This window comes from Toxorhynchites rutilus, chromosome 2 (assembly GCF_029784135.1).
Source record: "Toxorhynchites rutilus septentrionalis strain SRP chromosome 2, ASM2978413v1, whole genome shotgun sequence".
Classification (NCBI taxonomy): Eukaryota; Metazoa; Arthropoda; class Insecta; order Diptera; family Culicidae; genus Toxorhynchites; species Toxorhynchites rutilus.
Genome location: NC_073745.1, coordinates 296,839,104 through 296,861,671, shown reverse-complemented (window position 1 = coordinate 296,861,671; position 22,568 = coordinate 296,839,104). Strand labels below are relative to the sequence as shown.

The window sequence follows — 22,568 nt, the reverse complement described above, 5'->3', positions numbered from 1 at the left end:
AGCCTAAAATAACCTAATAAATGTGAAAATTTAATCTTCCATACGGCATTTTTATGCGGTTATTCAATGCGTGGATGATGAGTTTTTTTTTGACAAGACAGTTCGTCATCACTGATGCAATAATCAATTCCCGGAATAAAATTGCCCCACCACGTATTCAGATTACCGCGTCGATGAGTTCAATAGGTTTCGAATTCATACAGGACAGACGGATAAAAATATATGAATAAATGACAATCCCCTCTCATTGGGATGAAGCATATCCAACAGCATAAACAATTTACACGATGATATGTTTAGGAGATTTCGAGTCCTTTCAGGAAATTCAAACAAAAGACATGCCAACAAAAAGTCGCTTTTATATAGAACAATTCCACGTCAAATCAACCGTAAAATAGCCAATTTTGACGCGACCCTACAAGATTTTTTTAAACTTGGTACATATGATGGAAGCTAACCATATCGCAATTTTGAATATTTTAATTTTTTTTAAATTTCATATGACTAATTTAAATTACGACTAATTTTCTATTTATTAGTTTTTATTATTTATTCCTTAAATTATTAAGTGAATGTTTCTCCATAAGAAGAAGGTACGGAATATTAGTATGATGCTCTCCATCAGCGGGATATTTATCGGTGAGGAGATGTAGAAATCAGAATTCACTGCGTTAGGTGATGTGTTTATGTAAACGTGGGCTCTCAACCACTCGACGAAAGGAAACTCCGTAAATTGAATGTGTTTCAATATATGGCGTTCGAATCAACATTATGTGATTTATCGTAGTACGCGCCGGTATTGATGTTTATGGGCTTCTAAAAACGCAATCAGGCGAACACCACTATAACGTTGTGGAACGGGCGATCATCATCGTCTCGCTAGTTTTTATTTTAGATATCAGTCACGTGGGGTGTAGATCCATAAACATAGCGAGACGTATTCATGACCAGGGTCTTATAATTCCACTTCAATTGACACATCGTCTCTCAATAATGAGCCTATTGCCTTTCAATTTCATGCAAACTCATGCAGGATGAAAATAGTGCTATTCTCTGTTCACGCTCAATAAAGAGAATATCACATCACCTTCGTATAGTCTCATTTCATATCACGTTCATTTCATTCCTTCTTAACACTGAATCGAAATTAACAAATCGGCAAAAGAAAATGAAAGGTTTTTATCTCGAACTAGCTGACCTGGCAAAATTCGTCTCGCCTAAAATTTGTTTTTTGAACTTCAAACATTCACGTTTTCTTACTAAGCGCAAGTTCACTAATTGATCTTCTAATCGACCCCGTTGAATTTATCTTTTACTATAAATACCTAGTACTTTTACCAAAACTCATCACTATAATATCAGATTATTTTCAGATACAATTCTCGTTCAAGATTTTTCAACCACTTGCAAATAACATGTTTCTCTGTTACATGGAATAAATGTTTGATACGGAAAATATGATAGAATAAAGAGAGACACCCAAATTTAGTTCTGTTTGCTTGATTGATTCTTGAATTGTGGAGAAATGTATGCTTCATTAGTATGGCAGTCCCCCCCCCCTCTTAGAGAGGGGGAGGAGTATGTAACCAACATAGAATCATTTGTTGCACCCTAAAATCTCCACATGCCAAATTTCGTTTCATTTGCTTGATTAATTCTCGAGTAATGCAGAAATTTGTGTTCCATTTGTATGGCAGTTCCTCCTTAGAGAGGGGGCTGGAGTGTCTAACCACCGTAAAAACATTTATTGTACCCTAAAACCTCTACGTGCCACATTTCGTTTCATTTGCTTGATTAATTCTCGAGTAGTGCAGAAATTTGGGTTTCATTTGTATGGCATCCCCCCTTTAGAGAGGGGGGTGGAGTGTCTAACCACCGTAAAAACATTTATTGTACCCTAAAACCTCTACGTGCCACATTTCGTTTCATTTGCTTGATTAATTCTCGAGTAGTGCAGAAATTTGGGTTTCATTTGTATGGCATCCCCCCTTTAGAGAGGGGGGTGGAGTGTCTAACCACCATAGAAATATTTATTTCACCCAAAAACCTCAATATGGATAATTTAGTCTAAGAACCAACACGTCCATTCACATGCGACAAAACACTGCACGAACAGCTTCGCCACAAAACCGTCGACATTCGTCGGATACGGACGTTTGTTTTTCATCGCTCCGTGTTTGGTTTCTCCGTCTATAACGTGGGTGACAACGTTCGTCTCCCTACGCGACGTTTTTGAGTTTCCTTGCAAGGCCCAACTTGCGAATAAATTATTGAATGAAGATCAAATTTAGTTTGTAGTCAATTTTTACATGATCTAGCAATATTTTTCTTAATTTGAAGACGAATTGACAACAATAACACAGGCCAAAATCATATTATATGAGTTTCGCAAAAAACTACAGTACAAACATTATAAAAATATGATTATGATTTCATTATTTTTCTACAAATCCTGTAGTTACATTTAGATGACTATTCAATCAAATTACTTTTAAAAATACTATTCAATTTGCGTTACCTGGGTGACGGGGGGATGAAAGTGTTAAATGTATTCGTGCTGTTGAGAACAGTTTGTTGGGGAAAGTAAAATAGTTAAAAAATAGTTTTCTGGTTATGCAACCAATAAAATCTAAATTTTTTTTCGAGAAATTCGTAAAGAAATGACGCTCTGATTTTGTGATTTTGTTTGCAGAGCATAATTTCTCTCTCTCTCTCTCTCTCTCTCTCTCTCTTTCTCTCTCTATGAATCATGGGTGCGATTCCATTTGAATGACCAAAAAGAACAATTTCCATCATCGGTTTGCTATTTTGACCCTGGCCTTACTTTTGAGAAGGGCCCAAGCATGAGAATTTTAATATAATACAGACACGGTTAGGTTATTATTGGAGTTATTTGGAAAAAGTATGCTCTGTTAAGAATATGTTTTATTTTTATATTATTCCGAAACAGGTGTTTTTATTTTTTTATCTGTTGCAAAGGACACATAATAAAGTATATTGCACAGCTCGCAAAAAATCAGTTAACACCTAATTGTTAATAGATAGTAGTTAATGATTAAACAGTAAAATATCCAGAGAACTCAAACTTGACGAATGTCTACAGTAATAACACAGATAACCAGGCACTCACAAAAACCTAGATGAGAGTGCAAAGCCGAAGGAATTATTAAATCCGAATAGTTCAGTGTCAGTGTAAGTTCATTGTGTTCATCCGAATACCAGTGTCGAGTTTGGTAGTACTTTCAATAAATGCGCAAATTAAAACGTAACCCACCATATTTTAAATTGAGTTTATCCGAAAAATAGTTATATCCGATAATTTATACATTGGATATTTGGAAAAAAGTGCATACCTGTGGAAAACATCAGGTATATTTGTATTAGGGAGGTACCGTTCTGAGTCATATTTCGGACGCAGATGCAGAAATCAAATCAAGTGAATAAGATTCAAACTTCGGACACCATTTTAAAAAAAATCAAAATTTAGTAATTTTTTTAAAATTATCGTTCTGAATTATATTTCGGACAACATCATAGTTCGGACACTTTGTTCTAATATCTTGAAATGCTTAATGCCCTGATGATATAACTATAAAATTAATATCACAATTGCTCCTTTAGAGTAATACCTTGGTTTCACTATCATTTCATATGAGAACTACATTTGAATTATAACATAATCGGATAAAATATGACAACACTACTCATTATCGCTTGTGTTTGACGTTTGCTCAGCATGAGCACGTAGAATTTACCCGTTCATAAATATTTAAATTTCTCCCGTGTTTCATCAGTTTTCATCGTCGTTTACAGTTTACTGTGATTGCGTGGTAAGTGTTTCACAGTTGACTATAAAATATAATCAAGTGTAATGTAAAAAAAATACAAAATAAAGTGTCCGAAATTTGAATTCAATCTGTCCGAAATTTGATTCTTATTCGCTTCATTTGAAAAGCATTTTATTCGATGTTTTTTTTATGTTTTCAATCAAATAGGTACCAAAGTAGAAAGCTTAAAAGCATATTGAACTAATTTATTGAAAATATCAACCAAATAATACCTGTGCATAAAGTTTAGCTGTTTTCTGCATCAGATGCCTTAACTGTCCGAAATATGATTCAGAACGGTACATTACACTTGATTATATTTTATAGTCAACTGCGAAACACTTACCAAGCAATCACAGCAACCTGAAAACGATGATGAGAACTGATGGAACACGAGAGAAATTTAAATATCGATATTGATTCTACGTGCTCACGCTAAGCAAACGTCAAACACAAACGATAATGAGTGGATTTTGGATGGATTTTTTTTCTACTAGTGATAGTGATAGTGAAACCAAGCGATTACTCTAAAGAAGCAATTGTGATATTAATTTTATAGTTATATCATCAGGGCATTAAGCATTTCAAGATATTAGAACATAGTGTCCGAAATATGGTACAGAACGGCATTCTAGTGTACACCCAAATTAGCGTTGGCAGAAAACATGTCATTTTTGGCAGGAAAGATGCCATTTCCTTTGCGTGAGAGTCAAATGCGCAAGTAATGAGCTATTTTAAAAGCTTAAAAATGGTTTGTATGTATGCGAGCAGACATCTCTTTCTGTTTTCTTTTCTCTTTTCAATTGGGATTGTGCAAAAAAAAGTCCATACGACGTCAATGGGGATCGAACCAAGGCCGGCTGGAATGCAAAGTTACTTTACACGACCACGCTATCCATATAGCTGCCAGCGCTATTATAAAGGAGCGTGATAATATTACACCTCATCATAAAATGAAGTTGGAAAGTGTTTTATAAGACGATAAAGAAGAACATGAACGAGAATATATCTTTCTCTGTCTGGGCCGTGTATTTGGCAAACTATACGAAAAGCTTTCATATGCTTTCATTTGAATGTGTCTCCTGTTTCGCTCCCTCATATTGGCTCTAGCATATATATTATACAAATGATATACATGTATTGGGGAGTAGAACATTTTATGTTATCTTTCAGCTCATTTAATGCAATAAATCGGGATGCCAGAACATGTGCTAAAAATTAACTTTGGGTGTAGAAATTAAAATCTCATTATTCATCGAGTTATAGCCATTTCAGTGATGCGGTATCTTATCTAGTACGGCAAACACAGTTAACTTGAAAGGCATTTCTCAAGAAACTAGTTTTTCAACTTGGCGTACACGATATCTCAAGTTCTACGGAGCCGATTCATGTCGAATTTACGCATCTCTTTATCGCATGAACCTATAAAAAATCATAACTTCTTAACTCTATTATATTTAAAAAATCGGGAAAGTTAATCAAAATTGTTTCAAACAGCATTTTTTTTTCTTCAAACGGCCGCCATTCTGTTAAAAAAATGTTTTTTGACTTGTCCAAGGTTCATGCGATAGTGACATCTTTACTGATTCAGAATCTGTTCGAGTTTTTTGTTTCAGATAACCAGAAGGGCTGGAATCGTGTACGCCACAACTTTTTTTGAACCCCCTCACTTCATCAGCTTGTAACTACTCTAATCATGAATATTTTAGTCCGTTAAATTTTAAAAAAATAGATGAACAAACAATGATATAATTGTTAATAAAAAATTCCTTTGTTTTATTTTTTCCGAGCTCCAAAAAACGTCGGAAATTCGTGTCTCTACACTAGCATACTCCCTCAGCAACTGGTTAATGTTGCTCCTCTACTCAGGGGTTGTCCACATACCACGTGGACAACTTTAGGAGGGGTAGGGGGTAAGACAATGTCCACGCTCGTCCACGGAGAGGGGGGAGGGGATATAGATCGAGTGCACGTGGACAGGATGAAGTTTTTCTTCAAATACAACAAAAATTGATCTTCTTCAGTGAAATCTGTATTAAAAAAATATCTCACGTAAACTGTGAATGAATAAGCTATTTCCTATGATCGAACTTTCACAGTTACGGGGTATGCATGAGCCCTCAGAGTTCAAAATTATAAAAATTAAACTATTCCATAATGGCTGAGATTTCATGATATGCATAAATGATTTTTCATCAAAAATAATTTTCTATACCTTTTTTTATATCTCAAGAACAGTTAGTCTTAGGATAATAATGTCTGTATAGTTTTTCATACAGAATTGAGCCAGTATTCTGATAAAAATATACGTGGAACTAGGTAGCTGATTTGGAATATTTCAGGAGGTGATAGAGGATCATAAAAAAAATATAAGCATATGGTCAATTCTCTACTAGAGTTGTTGAACTTTTCTTGAGTCGAATTTTATGTCTTAAACTGACTCTAATTTAGAAAGTACGCTACTTAGAATAATTATGCTACTCATTTGTTTTTATAAATATTCCAAAAATACATGATAAACTGGATTGTTTTTATAAACCAAATTGAAGCTCTCCAACCATTCTATAATTCTTTCCTTTTCACCACACTGTTGTCCTTCTTGTTATCTTGCACTTATTTGAATGATTCACAACATAATGTTATGCAAAATTTTTCTCAAATGGAAGAATTGAATCCTATTTTTTTGCCCAAACAACTTGGACAGAATACAGAATGGATTTTTATCAAGTCGATCAAAATATTTCGAATCGATCGAAATACAGAATACGGGTAGTTGTTTTACTCGCGAGCATTTTAAAATCCATGTAGACACTCAATGAAGAATAATAAGCAGTTGGAAAATAAAAAAAAAATACATTGAAAATATTTCTGATACGCTATCAGTACCCTCTTAAAATTTCCGGAACCATTGCATCTGTTTGTTTTTGTGCGCTTCATTAACTCGAAAAATTCGCCACTGATGGAGCTCATATTATGACATAATATAAAATCCACTTCAAGGATTGTTGTTGCTGATGCCAACCCCTCAAGAAGTTTTAAGATTTTCAGATGGAATAAGCACACTTCTAAAGTAATGCTGTGAACGTAAATCAACTTCCTAGTACTGAATACTTATTCTATGTGGTAGCAACACATTTCTTTGCAAAATCGTGAACTAAAATTGTATCTGATAATGATTTTAAATCCATTTTTTTTATTCGATTGGCGTTGCTCAAGATCAATCTTTGGAATTTTGTGATGTAGATTCGGATGCGGATTGTTCAACTGTATATTGCGCGTTTCCGTGTTGGTATACTAGATAGATAATTTACAGATTCGTAGAAAATTCACATATAATAGAAAAACAAAGTATTACAAGTATTTCAAAATTAAACTCATATGAAACATATGCTTTGTTTTGCTACTCATTGCGCTGCCATAGGACCTCAATGTGCCACAACAAAGCGTGGCAAGGTATAGGTAGTAAAATTTGATATAAACTTAAATGGAATTAAAATGTAATGTTTGCGCAATTCTGTTATTTCCTCAATTATTCTAATAAAATAATGAAAAATGTCCACGTGGGTAACAGGGGATGGGATATGAAAATGTCCACGCCTGTCCACGCAGGGGGAGGCGGGAGTGTAAAATCGTGTAAATTCGTGACTTTATTATTTCATAAATTTATAATATTAGGTTGGGAAAGGAATGATTAAACAAAAACGTTGTTGAGAATTTTTAGTAAATTTTATTTAACCCTCATGTACTCGCGCAAAAACCATGACTCGTATACTCGCGCACGGTGTCACAGACTATGCGTGTCTCTGTATTATTTCTATTGTATATTTTCAGGCGTCATTGGTATTTATTTAAAGAAAAAGCTATAATTGAATGTGAAATCTCCTGAAAATATGTTTTCTTCTACTTCATTCAGTTTTAATAATTCAACCTCCTCAAAACAAAATTATTGATTCTCGGCCTCTAAACCCGTATGCGCGAGTATAGGAGTGTCAAAAATCAGATACAGTCTCAGAAAATGCTACGACCAAATTATTCTCCGCACACTTTTTTGACTGAAAATTATGCGTACTTTCATAAAACCTGGTCTAAAAGCAATTATAAGAAACATTTCAACATTTCTACAACTTTTTTTTGAAGCTTTTTTGTCCATTATTTTTTATTTGGTGGACTGTTCAATAAACTTAATTAGTTATCCGCTGCAACATATAAAAAAAAAAAAAATCTAAAACGACTTTCTTTAGAAAGTTGATTTTTAAGTGTTATTTTTGAAATAAAATAAAAATAGAATATGTTCTAAAACAGTGTATACTTTCTCCATATAGCCCCTATAAAAACCTAAAACAATGCGGAAGACACCAAATCAATCGTACTAACCGTTTCTATTTATTTTTTTGAATATTTAAGCATTTTTTGTTTACGCTTTTTGTTACAACTGTAACTAAAACCTGAAAATTAGAAATGTTGTTAAAATGCGTAAAATTTAAAATGGTCTTATAATAATTCGTCAACAAATGTAAGTATGTTCGAATTTTGAAAGACACTGTGCGATTCTTTGGAACAAAATTGGTGATAAATTGATGCCACTTGAAGTACTAAATTATGTATTGATTCATTTATTTTATACATTACTATGGAAATGTCTGCCGTCATTTGTAGTGTAATGCTCACATCGAACCTTTCTGCTGCAGTAGTAGCCTTCAGGATTTCCAAAAAATCCTCGAGCTCGAATTACTGGATTTCGAACTATTTTTGTTATCAACCATTTCTCTATGTCATTCCTTTTATTAACCAGGGTAGTAGCTATTTCCTTCAGAATCTTCCCCGGAATTATCGTACTTATTTTCGAGCTTTCCTTTTTTTTTATCCCATTTATTTATTTAAGGCTCATTAGCATTTTAGCTGTAACAGAGCCGAATTTTAATCTTGTACATGTCACATGGTTATCATATATCTATAATTAGCACATTACACAGTTGCCATTTTTCGGCGCTAGAGTCCCTTCTATACCATCGCATATGGTACATATTTACACAGTAGCCATTTAGGCGTAATAGTTTTTCCTTCTGTTCCTCCATTATCCAGTTAGACCGGATAGCGGAGACAGTTGTTTGATCATTGTTGAGTTATTTATAGAACAGCAGTCCGATGTGTCTTGCAGAGCAGAGCAGTTGCATGGATGTATCGATCTTATTTCGACCGTGGATCGATCTCCATCGCTGATGATTGTTGCGTGGACGTAGTTATTCTGTAACAACACAAAGATGGCCAATGAGGGTCCTGAGTTTTGAACTCACGATCGATCGCTTACTAAGCCAACGCGCAACCAATGTGGCTACGCAGACCCCCTGAGCTTTCCATTATAAACCGTCATTATCGTTGCTATGTGGAGACTTCATACTTTCGAAGCATTCGTTTAACGTTTAACCGGAAGAACCGGTTTAACCGGAATGCGAACCGAACCGAACATGTGAGAAAAATGAAAATCGCTTATAACTCAAAAGTTTCTTAACAGATTGCAAAGAAGTTTACATCAAATAATAGGAAATATTTCTACGCACCTATCAAAATAAATAAAATTTTATTTTTCTTGAGAGAAGCAATCGAATAATTGTGAAATGTCAAACATTGTCCAAACGCACTATGTGCCTCGTTTTGATTGGTTCAATTTGTGCTCCTCAAATTGTTACGACCAAGAGGAGTTAGTTTGCCACATTTCATGGGACCCATCGCGAAAGGTCAAAGGTTCACGCTCTCTGCTTTATTTTTAGAGAACACTTTCCTTGTATCGTAATGCATCGAAATCCGGACACTTGAGCATTTACATAACATTAGATAGCATCAACATAGCATGAAACAGTACCATTCCAATAGAATTAGAAAGTATCCATGTTAGTAATGAAATTTGAAAATTCCTTAACCCATTCGCTACCAAGGATGAGTATACTCGTCTTTGGCAGGGTGTCACGCATTACCAAGACGAGTATACCCGTCCTTCTTCAAATATTTTATAACATGCAGGCTTTTGAATTAGCAAATTTTTGTGGCCACAAACATAAATATAAATATTTTGGTTTTCTTCTGGTAAATGATTATGTATGATAATATATGTGCTCTTACCGAGAAATAACAGGGTTTTGGTAAAAAATAACACTCAAAATATAAATGACAATGGGAATGACTTCATATAATTCAGGCTTGGCAGCGAATGGGTTAACTGTGTCGTGGGTTAACTGTGTCGTGATTTTTTGTTTTTTTTCGTACAATTCCAAGCTGACATTCAGTCTGAGAGAATGAGAGGTCTGTTCTATACATACAAACGAAGAAGCATTTTTTTCCAAAAATCTTTTCTGCCAACGCTAGTTTAGGTGGAGAAGGTCGAAACATAACGGATTTTCGTGATTTTTTTCGTATGTTGGAATTAGAGTTGTGTGATGAGACCTTTTTTGGATGCAAATATAGTGAATATTATTCAGTTGGAAGCCGGGCGCGTAAATGATCTCTCTAAAACAGGTTCGATTTGGTTGATTTTTTTTCAGCATGTAAAAATACAAACGTAACAGTTCCTGAAAATTCGAAAATTTGCCGAAAAGGCGACAATTTGAATAAAAACTAACTATTTTTTCAGCTAAAATCGCTTTATAAAAAATAATTTAAAAAATTAAAGATTCAGATTCAGATCAAAAACGGCTACGAAACATAATGGATGATTCATTCTTACAGTCCAGTAGATTCGGTGATAAATGTAACACCAGCTGAAATACACATGGTTCGACAAAAATGCGTTTGAAGACTCGATTCATATTCAAGTTCTAGGGCAGGTTTCCCCCTTAAGATTATTTCTTTGATGTTTGTTAATTTTTAATATTATTGAATATACACTCGACAAAAAAATTAGAGGAACAGAGTACGAAGTCGGAAATTTTAAGTGATTTTTGACATGCTGTAACTTCGTGTAAAATCAACGCATATCGATGAGATGCACATCATTTCGAATCTACAACTTTCAGGTATTAGAATATTTTACGTACATATTTTTATCTTGGTGTGTGTAGGTGTGGTAGGCAACAATAGTGAGAAGAAATGAAAAATGTATTTTTCTCTGTTTTTTCAAGAATATTTTGGACTAACACAATTTTTTGCTAACCAACTCAACAGCAAATCCAATTAATCTTATCAACTTTCATATAATAAGCTTTCATTTGATTCCAAGAACGTTCCTGTAGGACCTTCCCAAACAGAGATATTTCAGTTTGAATGAAAAATTACCCCTTCGTCTTTGATGATGAATAATTCAGTAATCAACCATCGTACCGCAAATCGAAAGGCAGTTTTGAAAACTCCAATAAATTCTGCACAAGAATAATTTGTCACTTTGACGAAAAAAATATTTAAATTTTTTGCATCGATTTCAAAAAAGCACCGAAAACAGCGTTTTTATAGTGCGTTACAAAATCCACTGTAACTCTGCAAATATCGCAGTAAGTTCTAATGTTTGCAGGCAAATTTTTAGCCTAGTGTATTCCCTAAACATCTGTAAACGTTTCATATGCATACGTTCAGTCGTTTTTCTAGTCGATTTTTCAAATTTGGAGAAAATTAGAGGAGCATTTACTCGCAAATCATATCAGTAGTACCAAATCCTACTCGACTCTCAGAATGAATGATTCGTAACTTTCGTCTTTATGAATTTGTGAGTGAATAGTGCGCGTATGTGTGGAAATGCGTATGTATATGTGTGAGTATTATCCCTCCTTACAATAATTTTACCTACAAACGCATGAACACGAAAGTTAAGAATCGCTCATTCTGAGAGTCGTGTAGGATTTTGTACTTCTGATACGATTGAATGCTCCTCTAATTTAATCCAAATTTAGAAAAATCGGTTAGAAAAAACATTCACAGGTGCTTAGAGAATACACTAGACTAAAAACTTGCCTGCAAATATTAGAACTTACTGCGATATTTGCAGAGTCACAGTGGATTTTGTAAAGCACTATAAAATCGCTGTTTTCGGTGCTTTTTTGAAATCGATTTTTACAAACAATTTAAATATTTTTTTGTTTCGTCAAAGTGACAAATTATTCTTGTGCAGAATTTCTTGGAGTTTTCAAAACTGCCTTTTGATTTGCGGTTCGATTGTGGTTTATTGAATTATTCATCATCAAAGACGAAGGGGTAAGTTTTCATTCAAACTGAAGTATCTCTGTGTGGGAAGGTCCTACAGGAACGTTCTTGGAATCAAATGAAACCTGGTTGATAAGGTTGATTGGATTCGCTGTTGAGTTGGTTAGCAAAAAATTGTGTTAGTCTAGAAAAACAGAGAAAAATTGATTTTTCATTTCTTCTCACTATTGTTGCCTACCATACCTACACACACCAAGATAAAAATATGTACGTAAAATATTCTAATACCTGAAAGTTGAAGCTTCAAAATGATGTACCTCCCATCGATATGCGTTGATTTTTCACGAAGTTACAGCATATCAAAAATCACTTTAAATTTCCGACTTCGTACTCTGTTCCTCTAATTTTTTTTGACGAGTGTATTATACAATATACACGTAGATAATTTTTATTGCAATTACAAACTTATTGTTTATTTTGTATCTTAATTCACTAGAAGTCCATTACACTTCAAACAATTCATTGTTCTCTAGATGAAAATAAAAACACTCACCTCATCTTGATCGGTTGCTATCTCCTATTCCGTTGCGCTACAATGAAATCCGATGCTGCGCTCAAAGCACCGAAACAAATCCTTCCAACTTTGCGCTGATTCCGCAAATAGAGTCCACTTTCTTCTCAGTTTCGCTTTCCTTTACCCGCCGCTGAATCCGTTCGCCGTAATCGCTATCACTTGTCCAGAGCAGAGTACGTTTTTTTCGCGTGATTAGTTTTCCGTTTGCTTCTGCGCAATCCAAACTCACTTTCAACCACGTTCACTCTCGGATCTGATGGGCTGTTGTTGGGACTACGGTTTGGGACCGACTGAGGGATCGAATGCGCCCACCGTAGGCTCTCACTTCTTAGGTCTGTTTTAGATGTTGCACTAGGGGCAGACTCCACTCGGGGGCCACAATAGAGCTTAATGCAACCACTTCTTATTTTTCTGCGCACACACTCTCTGCACCAGCAATGTTAGCAATGAAAACAATGAAAAACAAACTCATTCACTTTTGCTGCGCTGCGCGGTTCCACTTCTACCGGCGCGTACTTATGATCAATTTCCACTTCTGTAAGTTCCTTGTCTTAATTATGCTTTATTATCTTCACAACATCCGAACGAAAGCATTTTTCCTTATCTTTTATGAGCTTCCACTAATCTTTACTGCAATTGTCGAAGCCGAAATTACGCCGTTCACCTCTGGTTAACCTGCAGATGATGGGTATCTAATCTCGCAGAAAAAAACCCCTGGAGCCACTGATCTTGGAAGGTACGCCGAACCCTCGCGTTTCTCATCCACAAATGTTTTGCGCGGTCAGTCAATTTAATAGTTTTATACGGAGACTCCCCACCAGAATTCGCCTCAGACGCCTCACCAAAGAGGAATCCAATCCTGTTTGGTGTTTTTCGGTGGCTGCGGCGAAAGTGGAAAACAGAGTGCAATCGAAACAATGCAAAAAATATATCAAAACGATGACGACGATGAAGGGTAGGAGGTGGGCTGATGGTTGTTCTTTCTGCGGTCGGCCTTCATGTTGGCGATTTTCATCGCCCATTGTCCATTATCGGCATTTATGGGCTCAACATAATGAGGATGGGGATCAAGGCGGGCGCTGATCTGGAACGATGCTTTCCATCGATTAGAAGCGTTTTGTTCATAAGTAGTCAAGTGTCAAACTTTATTTGGGCTTACCCAGTAATTGAAATAGGTTAATAAATCATTGTTTTTGTTACCTTTTCACGATTGTTTGCAAAAAAAACGTTTCAATAACAACAAACATGTTTACTATTAACAACATGATTTCATAACATTATTTCATACTTCGCAGATTGAGCTGTTGGCACGATCATATGATGGTGATTTAGGCTGAAACCATGTAATTGGATGTAACCTCGAGTGTGTTGGGGATGTATAGTTTCTGCAGCAAATTTGACAATCGAACGAAATGGTAGCGCATGGAATTGAAAAACGGTCGATGAAGCAGAAAAGCTGCCCACAAAATTTGAAACAGGTGTTGCATTGAGCGAAAACAACTTGTTTTTCTGTGCTTTATAAGAGTTAACACTCAACAACTAGGAGTTTGGATTTGTTGAGTTACGTTATTTCATCTGTGTAGTCGGTTTAATCGAGGTTTTGTTATGATAAATATTAGGACCGAGCTTTGTTTCCATTTACTCTCTGAAATATCTTTTTCAGTAGGGAGTTCCAACAAAAGTTGAAGGATTTGTTTTTTAACGAACGTTTCTTGAGAAGTCTTTTAACTTTTTCTTAAGTAATGAACCCTAGATAACTCGACGTTTTCATTCTGCAATCCATTTGACTCAAATCTAATTGAGTTGTGCAAATGTGGCAAGCTTGCTATGACGCTAAACAAACGTTAAAATAATTTATCCTTACTTTTGATTTATTTTACTCTCCATAAGATTGAACGCTTTGAACAAACGCTTCATATAAACGACAGAATGATACACGCAGTTGTATAATGTGCGATTCACATAGAACGTTACGGAAAAGAACGTCTACGTTCCGTCAACGTCTTCACAAATTCACACATGCAGTCAATGCTTGCACCAGCATCGTCACGTCAAATGTCAAACGAATGATTTATTCAATGTTATTCATGGTGTCGTCATCTACAACAATTTTAAATTGCAATGCCCTCTTCCAAATCAGCATGTCTAGAATCAGTCCTAAATTTAGAAAAATTCAGTGAAAATCATTGAACTATATTTTTTAAGTGTCTCAAACCTGTAGTCCCGACCTTTTTTAACAATAATAATATATAGACTGTTTTTCTCAGCTAATCGTGAATTGATTTTGACTGAGAAATTTGAAACTGGGAGATATGCTGGCATAAAAAATGCAGCCAAAATCAAAACAAAATCCGAGACACAAAGCCCAGACAAAAACCCAACGAGCCGTCCGTCTCCGTCAATTATGCTTTTCTACAAATCCTGTCGGTCGTTTTCGTTGAACGTATGCTGACGGTTCGTTACGCTGCCGGTGTATGTGAATGTTTTCATTTGAATTGCATGGTAAAATAATTGACGTAACGGAACGTGACGGGACATGAACGTGACGTGGATGTTGTATGTGAATCGCACTTAATTCTGATGCAATCGAATTCTAGGATAAGGGTGAATGTACTCGAAATGGCCGCCTAGGATTTTTGATGATCTCAATCCATTTTTCGAATTTTTCATCACTTTTTCCCACAAATTAGGCCATTTATCGACATCAATTTTTGCTTTCAGAGTTGAAATTATTTGAGACCGTACTCTTAACATAACCAAAAAAAGTATGTTAAATCACAGGATGTGAGCGGCTAATTGATGTCTCCAAAAATCCAAAAATCTTTTTAAATTTCTGGCAACGAAAAATACTTATCGTTTTCGTAGAAAATAGGTTTCATTGACCATAACGGCATTTCCTGTACTTCTTTCAAAACACCCCTCTGGCCCTTGATCCGTACAAACAGTGACACCACTTTGTCTCGAATTTCAAACACTTAAGCTTTGTTGACCATTAAACAGTGTATCATTATACAAAATGGCACTTTTTTGCGAAAATCACAAGTAGTACTAGTAGAACACAGTTATTTATGAAAAATGCAAATCCAAAATGGCTGTAGTCACAAAATAACCAATTATTTTTCTAAAGGGTTGGTCCACATTAATATAAATTTGACTCCATACCTGTTGAATGATTGATCTAAAATTTGGAACACACTTCTGTCTCCGCTGTCATTATAATAAGGTACACCGGGGCAAGTTGAAATTCGGGGTAAGTTAAAACGGAATCAATAACTGTTACTAGGAATAATAAATTGACGTGATATTTTTTTTCAGTAAACAGGACCTCTTAACCCACCTCATGGCATCCATAACCAGAATAAAGGGTGTGTCACATCAAATTGCATCACGGAAAAAACGCTGTAGAAATTCGCCCAGTAGACCGATCCTTTTGAAAATTTTAGACAGTAAAATAAAAACTATTAAAAAACTTTTGGCATTTTCTTTTTATTCATACTTCGAGCCCAAGCCCGTATGCTCGCTCCTTCCTCTTTACCCCGTCTATAAGTTTCTGTACAACGTCAGGTTGTAGTTTTTTTGAACAGAAATCCATTTTCTCTTGAAGTCCGCCTCCGATTTGACAACTTTTGGGTTCTTCCGGAGGGCCTGCTTCATAATCGCCTAATATTTCTCTATTGGGCGAAGCTCCGGCGCGTTGGGCGGGTTCATTTCCTTTGGCACGAAGGTGACCCCGTTGGCTTCGTACCACTCCAACACGTCCTATGAATAGTGGCACGAAGCGAGATCCGGCCAGAAAATGGTCGGGCCCTCGTGCTGCTTCAATAGTGATAGTAAGCGCTTCTGTAGGCACTCTTTAAGGTAAACCTGCCCGTTTACCATGCCGGTCATCACGAAGGGGGCGCTCCGCTTTCCGCAAGAGCAGATCGCTTGCCACACCATGTACTTTTTGGCAAACTTGGATAGTTTCTGCTTGCGAATCTCCTCCGGAACGCTGAATTTGTCCTCTGCGGAGAAGAACAACAGGCCCGGCAGCTGACGAAAGTCCGCTTTGACGTAGGTTTCGTCGTCCATTACCAGGCAATGCGGCTTCGTCAGCATTTCGGTGTACAGCTTCCGGGCTCGCGTCTTCCCCACCATGTTTTGCCTTTCGTCAGGATTAGGAGCCTTCTGAACCTTGTATGTACGCAGGCCCTCCCGCTGCTTGGTCCGCTGGACGAATGAACTTGACAAATTCAGCTTATTGGCGACATCCCGGACCGAACTTCTGGGATCACGTCTAAACTGCTTCACTACGCGCTTGTGATCTTTTTCACTGACGGAGCATCCATTTTTGCCATTCTTCACCTTCCGGTCGATGGTTAGGTTCTCGAAGTATCGTTTTAGTACTCTGCTGACCGTGGATTGGACGAATCCCAGCATCTTACCGATGTTCCGATGTGACAACTCCGGATTCTCGAAATGAGTGCACAGGATTAATTCACGACGCTCTTTTTCGTTCGACGACATTTTTCCAAATTTACGAAAAATTGACAGTGAAGCATGGCCAACGTGATCTATACACTCTTATCTGATTATAAGCGAAAGCTGAAGATATAATTCCTAAAAAATAAATTTCTACAGCGGTTTTTCCGTGATGCAATTTGATGTGACACACCCTTTATTGGAACGCCTTAACGCAATACGTGCCATTGTTTACTTTTCGTCTTTCAAGAAATCAAAACGAAAATTTTTGTGCGCTAACTAAATCGCTCAGAAAACACTGATGTTTAACAAAAATTCTTCTGAATTGCATGTCAGGTAATCAAACAGTGATAGTTAAGTGTAGTAATGTTGAAAGCCAATCCAAAAATAAGTTTTTCCGTATAGAATTTTCAGCATTACAACTTAACCTATGTTTTTGAACCCTGGGGTAACTTGAACCAAGAAAAATAATTGACTAATTTTTCTCACTTTGTTCTAGAAGTCATCATGGTCCGGAAGTATATTAGAAAAACAACTTCCAAATACACAAAAGAAGAGCTGGATATCGCAACAGCTGTCATGCGGAATGGAAAAATTACACTGGCGGACGCGTGTCGATTCTACAGAATACCCAAAACAACCTTATTCCGACATGCTAAAGGATTGAGTGGCATCAAGAGCAGCTCAAAAGGAAGATCCATAGCCATTCCGTTGGACATAGAATCAAACATGGCAACGAACATCAAGACAATGGCAAAATGGGGTTACGGTTTATGCAAGAAGGAAATAATCATCGCTATGAAGCAGTATTTGGAGAAAAACTCTATCAAGACACCGTTTAAGAATGGTATTCCAGGAGATGATTATTTCTTGAATGTTAAACGACGGCACAATTTGTCTCAAAAAAAACCACAATCCGTCGAAGTAGCCAGAAAACGAGCCGCTGATCCTTTTGTGATTTCGCAATATTTTGAGTTGGTTCAAGAAGTTACCCACAACATGCCTCCCGACAGAATTTACAATATTGACGAAACCAGCTTCTGTTTGGATCCAAGTCGCGTCAAAGTGGTTGGCCAAAAGGGAAGAGCAGCGCACAGAGTAACTGCCGGATCGGGAAAGGAAAATTTCACAGTACTTATGGGTGGAAATGCAGTCGGACAAAAGCTTCCTCCTCTCATCATCTTTAAAGGCAAAAGTATCTGGAACAGCTGGATGGCTAAGAGCGACGAAGAGTTTGTTGGTATGACGTACGCTGCCACTGCAAACGGTTGGATGGAGAATGGAACTTTTTCGAACTATTTCCAACGAAGCTTTCTGCCTGCTATCGGCAATGGTCGTCCCGCGGCTTTGATATACGATGGACACGTTTCGCATATTTCTTTGAACATAGTCGAAATGGCCTTAAAAGAAAACATCGTTATTCTGAAGCTCCCCCCTCACACCAGCCACCTGCCTCAACCTATGGATCTTGCTGTTTTCAAGCCTTTTAAACTTAAGTACGACAACGCTATCATCAAATGGCAACGCAAAAACTATGGAGTTAAAATATCGAAACAACAATTTTCGACCATAATTTCTCGGATTTGGCACGAACTTGATCCACAGATGATCAGAAGTGGTTTTAAAAAGGCTGGTATTTTTCCTTTCGATAACAAGGTGATTCCGGAGACAACATTTGAGCCTGCTGCTTTGGAAAGGTTCAAAAAATCCAAGCAATGCCCAATGGTGCCACTACCAACAGATGCAATTTATGCTCAGAGTGCTTTACCAAACTTTTCGATAGAATCGGCCCTAGGTTCCATACCGATAGAAAATGCCATTGTTGAACAGAGTACACAAATCGAGAAGGTTAGTAAAATTACTGAACATTCGTTTGAAGCGGTTCTGTTGGAACACGTAAAGCAAGAATCTAACCGCGGTAAGTCTAAACGGAAGCGAGTCTGTCCAGGAGCAGAGGTCATCACATCACCAGAAGCTGTGACTAAACTGCAGAAGATAGAGTACGATAAAAGAACAAAGACTAAGAAGGGTCGCAAATGAATTGGTTATTTGGAACAGCAAGCTTTTATAATTTAAGTTTCTTTGTGATGAATGAAATGTTGAGTTATCTTTTGTTCAATCGATTGATTTCTGCAGGTTTTGATGTATGGACTGATGATTATTAAACTTATTAAAATGTTCCCTTTATGTTTGAATGAAAAATTATAAATTCAATGAATAAGACACATTTTTATTTCGTTCCACAACGTAATGTTACGTAATCACATTCATGTAATTTACGTGAATCACACCTCATCGTATCAAAACCTCTTTCTCCTATATAATTAAAGTAATTCCTTGAGTTTAGTATTTCATAAAATAAATTGTAGAGTATTCGAGAAGCAAAACTGCACATTCAACTTATGATAGCTCAGCGTTTCATCTTACCCTGCACTGCGGGGCAAGTTGAAACAAAGTATATGAAATCTGAAAATTTGGAAATTTGACATTTTTCGGAACATCCAGTGTGAATATCTATTTTTTATCGAAAGTAATCTGTCATACCTTGTATATGCTGTTAACAGATTTTAATTTTGTGATTTAGTGATTTTTAAAGATAACTTTCAAGTTGAACTTCAAAAAAATCGTTTCAACTTGCCCCGGTGTACCTTAATGCATATTCCATGATCTTGAATAATTCAATTTAACTGCCGCAAAAAAATTGCTGATTTCGTATTATCTCGAAAAAAGTTCATTGGGATATGTGTATCAAATGAATGGACTAGACTTGAAGAACACACTACATTATGAACAACATAAATCCAAAATGGTCGTCTATGTATTTTTGCAATCCACTCATTAACAGTTTCAAATGAAATTTTTTGACAAATAGAATACAGTACATCATGAAAAAATTCCGAACAAAAATTGGGTAAAAAATTTAAAAAATAGCAAAATAATTGATCGGTTTTACTGTAGAAAAATATACTAATGATACAGATAATGTATTGAAAACTTGAAAATAAAATAAAAAAAATTAAATAAAATAAGTAAAAAAAAATTCAGTTAAACGGTTTCATTGAGATTAAATATTATAGTAATTCAGATAATGCACTAAAGGCTAAAAAATAATTCGGCAAGTAGCAGTTAGCAGTTATCACACCCCTTCCTTTATTAATCTAGGGCATTGATGAGACTAAAATAAAATCGTGGAACACGTTGGATTTCCATTATCCACAATTAGTTAGTTTCATCACATGCCCCACGATTTTATTTTAGTCTCATCAATCAAATCAAATCAGTGTAATGTAGTCTCATCAATCAAATCAATTAACAAAACATCCTCTTTTTTCCGTATTTCCCTTTAAGACTGAGATTTTAAGGCTATTATTTTTTATGACTAAGAGATCATTTAGAAATACAGGGTTTTCCAACTTTAAATTCCGAAAGTAAATTGAAATAAAACACACTTAGAATTCGAATTTCGATGAAACTTTTATTTCAAATTAAAGTTTGGTTTATGCCATTATGTGTGAAATACTACATCATTCAAATGTCCACCTAGGGCTTCCTCGCAAACCTTGATCCGGAACAGGTAATTTTCGATGAATTTTCGGCACATATGAGGCGGTATCTCGGTCATAACTTCACGAATGTTGTCTTTCAAATGTTCAAGAGTTTGCGGAGAGTTGGCATAGACACGGTCTTTCGCATAACCCCACAAAAAAAAGTCTAGCGGGTTTAAATCGGATGATCTGGACGGCCAATTGGCATCACCAAAACGCGAAATTATGCGTCCCTCAAATTTCGTTCGCAATATGGCCATGTTCAGTCGTGTTGTGTGGCACGTGGCGCCGTCCTGCTGAAACCACATGTCATCCGTATCCATATCTTCAATTTGTGGCAAAAAAAAAATCGGTTAACATGCGGCCATAGCGCTCACCATTCACAGTTACCGTCTCGCCGTCCTCATTTTCAAAGAAATACGGCCCGATGACTCCACCAGACCATAATGCGCACCAAACAGTGACTTTTGGCGGATGCAATGGCTTCTCAACAATCACGTTTGGATTTTCTGAGCCCCATATATGGAAATTTTGGGTGTTCACATAGCCACCGAGCTCGAAATGTGCCTTATCGCTGAAGAAAATTTGATGCGAAAATTCAGCATTTTGCTGCTCGTTCGTTCGTGTTAGTTCACTCAATCGACGTATGCCCGACTCATTCCATGGTCACCACGTTCTAATTTTTGTACCAGTTGGACTTTATATGGATGTAGGTGCAAGTCCAAATGCAAAATTCGCCACAATGATGTGTTTGATAAGCCCAATTGCTGAGCACGCCGTGGAATCGAAACATTCGGGTCATCCTCCACACTGGCAGCAACAGCAGCAATATTTTCGGCCGAACGCACATTACGATGATGCAAAGGTCTCACAATATCCGCTACGGATCCAGTTTGTTCGAATTTACGCACTACATTAGCGATTGTGTGCTCTGTGATTTTGGCCGTCCATGACGACCAAAATCCGTCCGTAATGCTCGAAAAACATTTGCCGGTTTTTCATCATTTTTAAAGTATAATTTAACAAAATTAACACATTGTGCGATGCTAAAACGATATTGTAAAATGGCAGACATTCAACTAACGATATGACGCTTTGGTTGACAGCTATGTCAAACGGTTGTCAGCGCAGGGCTGTATACTTTCGGAAGCCCGAAATGGAAAACCCTATATCAAAATCCAAATCATGTATTACGGGTTTTGGATTTTTTTTTCGAAAATGAAGCAGGTAATTAAAATGCATAAATGTCCTAGAATTATGAAAAGAATGAAAATAATTAATAACGCTTATCAGAAATTAATATGCAAATACCTTCCAATTAAATATAGCTGTAAATAGATTTTACTTTGGTAACTCTGTCCCCGGAAAACGTTGAACCTTTTCTTTTTTTTTTTTTTTTTTTTTTTCGTTGTCCGAAAGTGCCCAGGACTGTACGAAAATGCCCCACACATGGGGCACATTCTGAGAAAAAGGCAATTTTCTAAAATTCTAATAAACCATTCGTAATCGCATCAACGCACACAAAACATGCTCATATGATACATTGATGTCCAAATGACAACCAGGATGAAGAAGATGTATAGTTTCACTTTTCTGTTAATTAAATTATTCATTTTGTATAAATGATATATGTAGAAGAAAGCTGTCAATTTCAAACAGTCGCCATAAAATACATAGAAAATTTACCGAATGGTAAATAATACCGATTGAGAAAGATAGAAATATTCAGCCATTCTATGTCAAATCGATATAGTGGTTCTCAGATTCTCATGAAAAGTGGTGGTTTTTATGGGTGCTCATTTCCATTTTAGGGTGGTCCGAAAAAACAAATTGATTCACTTTTTTCCAAAAATGACGTTTTTCAAAAATTCCTATTTCCTTTTGAACGACGTAACCGATACAGATGGTCGACATATCAAATTGAAGCCAATTAGCTGGCTTTTTTTCGGAAATATATAACATTTGCAAAAAAATGAATTTTGTTTCCGTATCTATTGATTGTATTTATTTTTTACTGTTACCATGTAGGTTTTGGAC

General features: G+C 36.2%; 2 protein-coding genes across 2 annotated transcripts in view; one reads left to right on the top strand and one right to left on the bottom strand.

Annotated features, from left to right (window-relative positions):
• Nucleotides 1–13,280, bottom strand: part of LOC129767430 (uncharacterized) — a 35,244-nt gene extending 21,964 nt beyond the window's left edge. The window contains exon 1 of the mRNA XM_055768331.1: nucleotides 12,505–13,280. Coding sequence (XP_055624306.1) covers nucleotides 12,505–12,509 — 5 coding nt within the window. The 5' untranslated portion in view covers nucleotides 12,510–13,280. The remainder of the gene's footprint in view (nucleotides 1–12,504) is intronic.
• Nucleotides 13,281–17,493: 4,213 nt separating this feature from the next.
• LOC129766978 (uncharacterized) lies at nucleotides 17,494–19,026 on the top strand. The gene has a single exon (XM_055767574.1). It carries the CDS (start codon nucleotides 17,494–17,496, stop codon nucleotides 19,024–19,026), a length of 1,533 nt encoding a protein of 510 aa, XP_055623549.1.
• The last annotated feature ends 3,542 nt before the right edge of the window (nucleotides 19,027–22,568 follow it).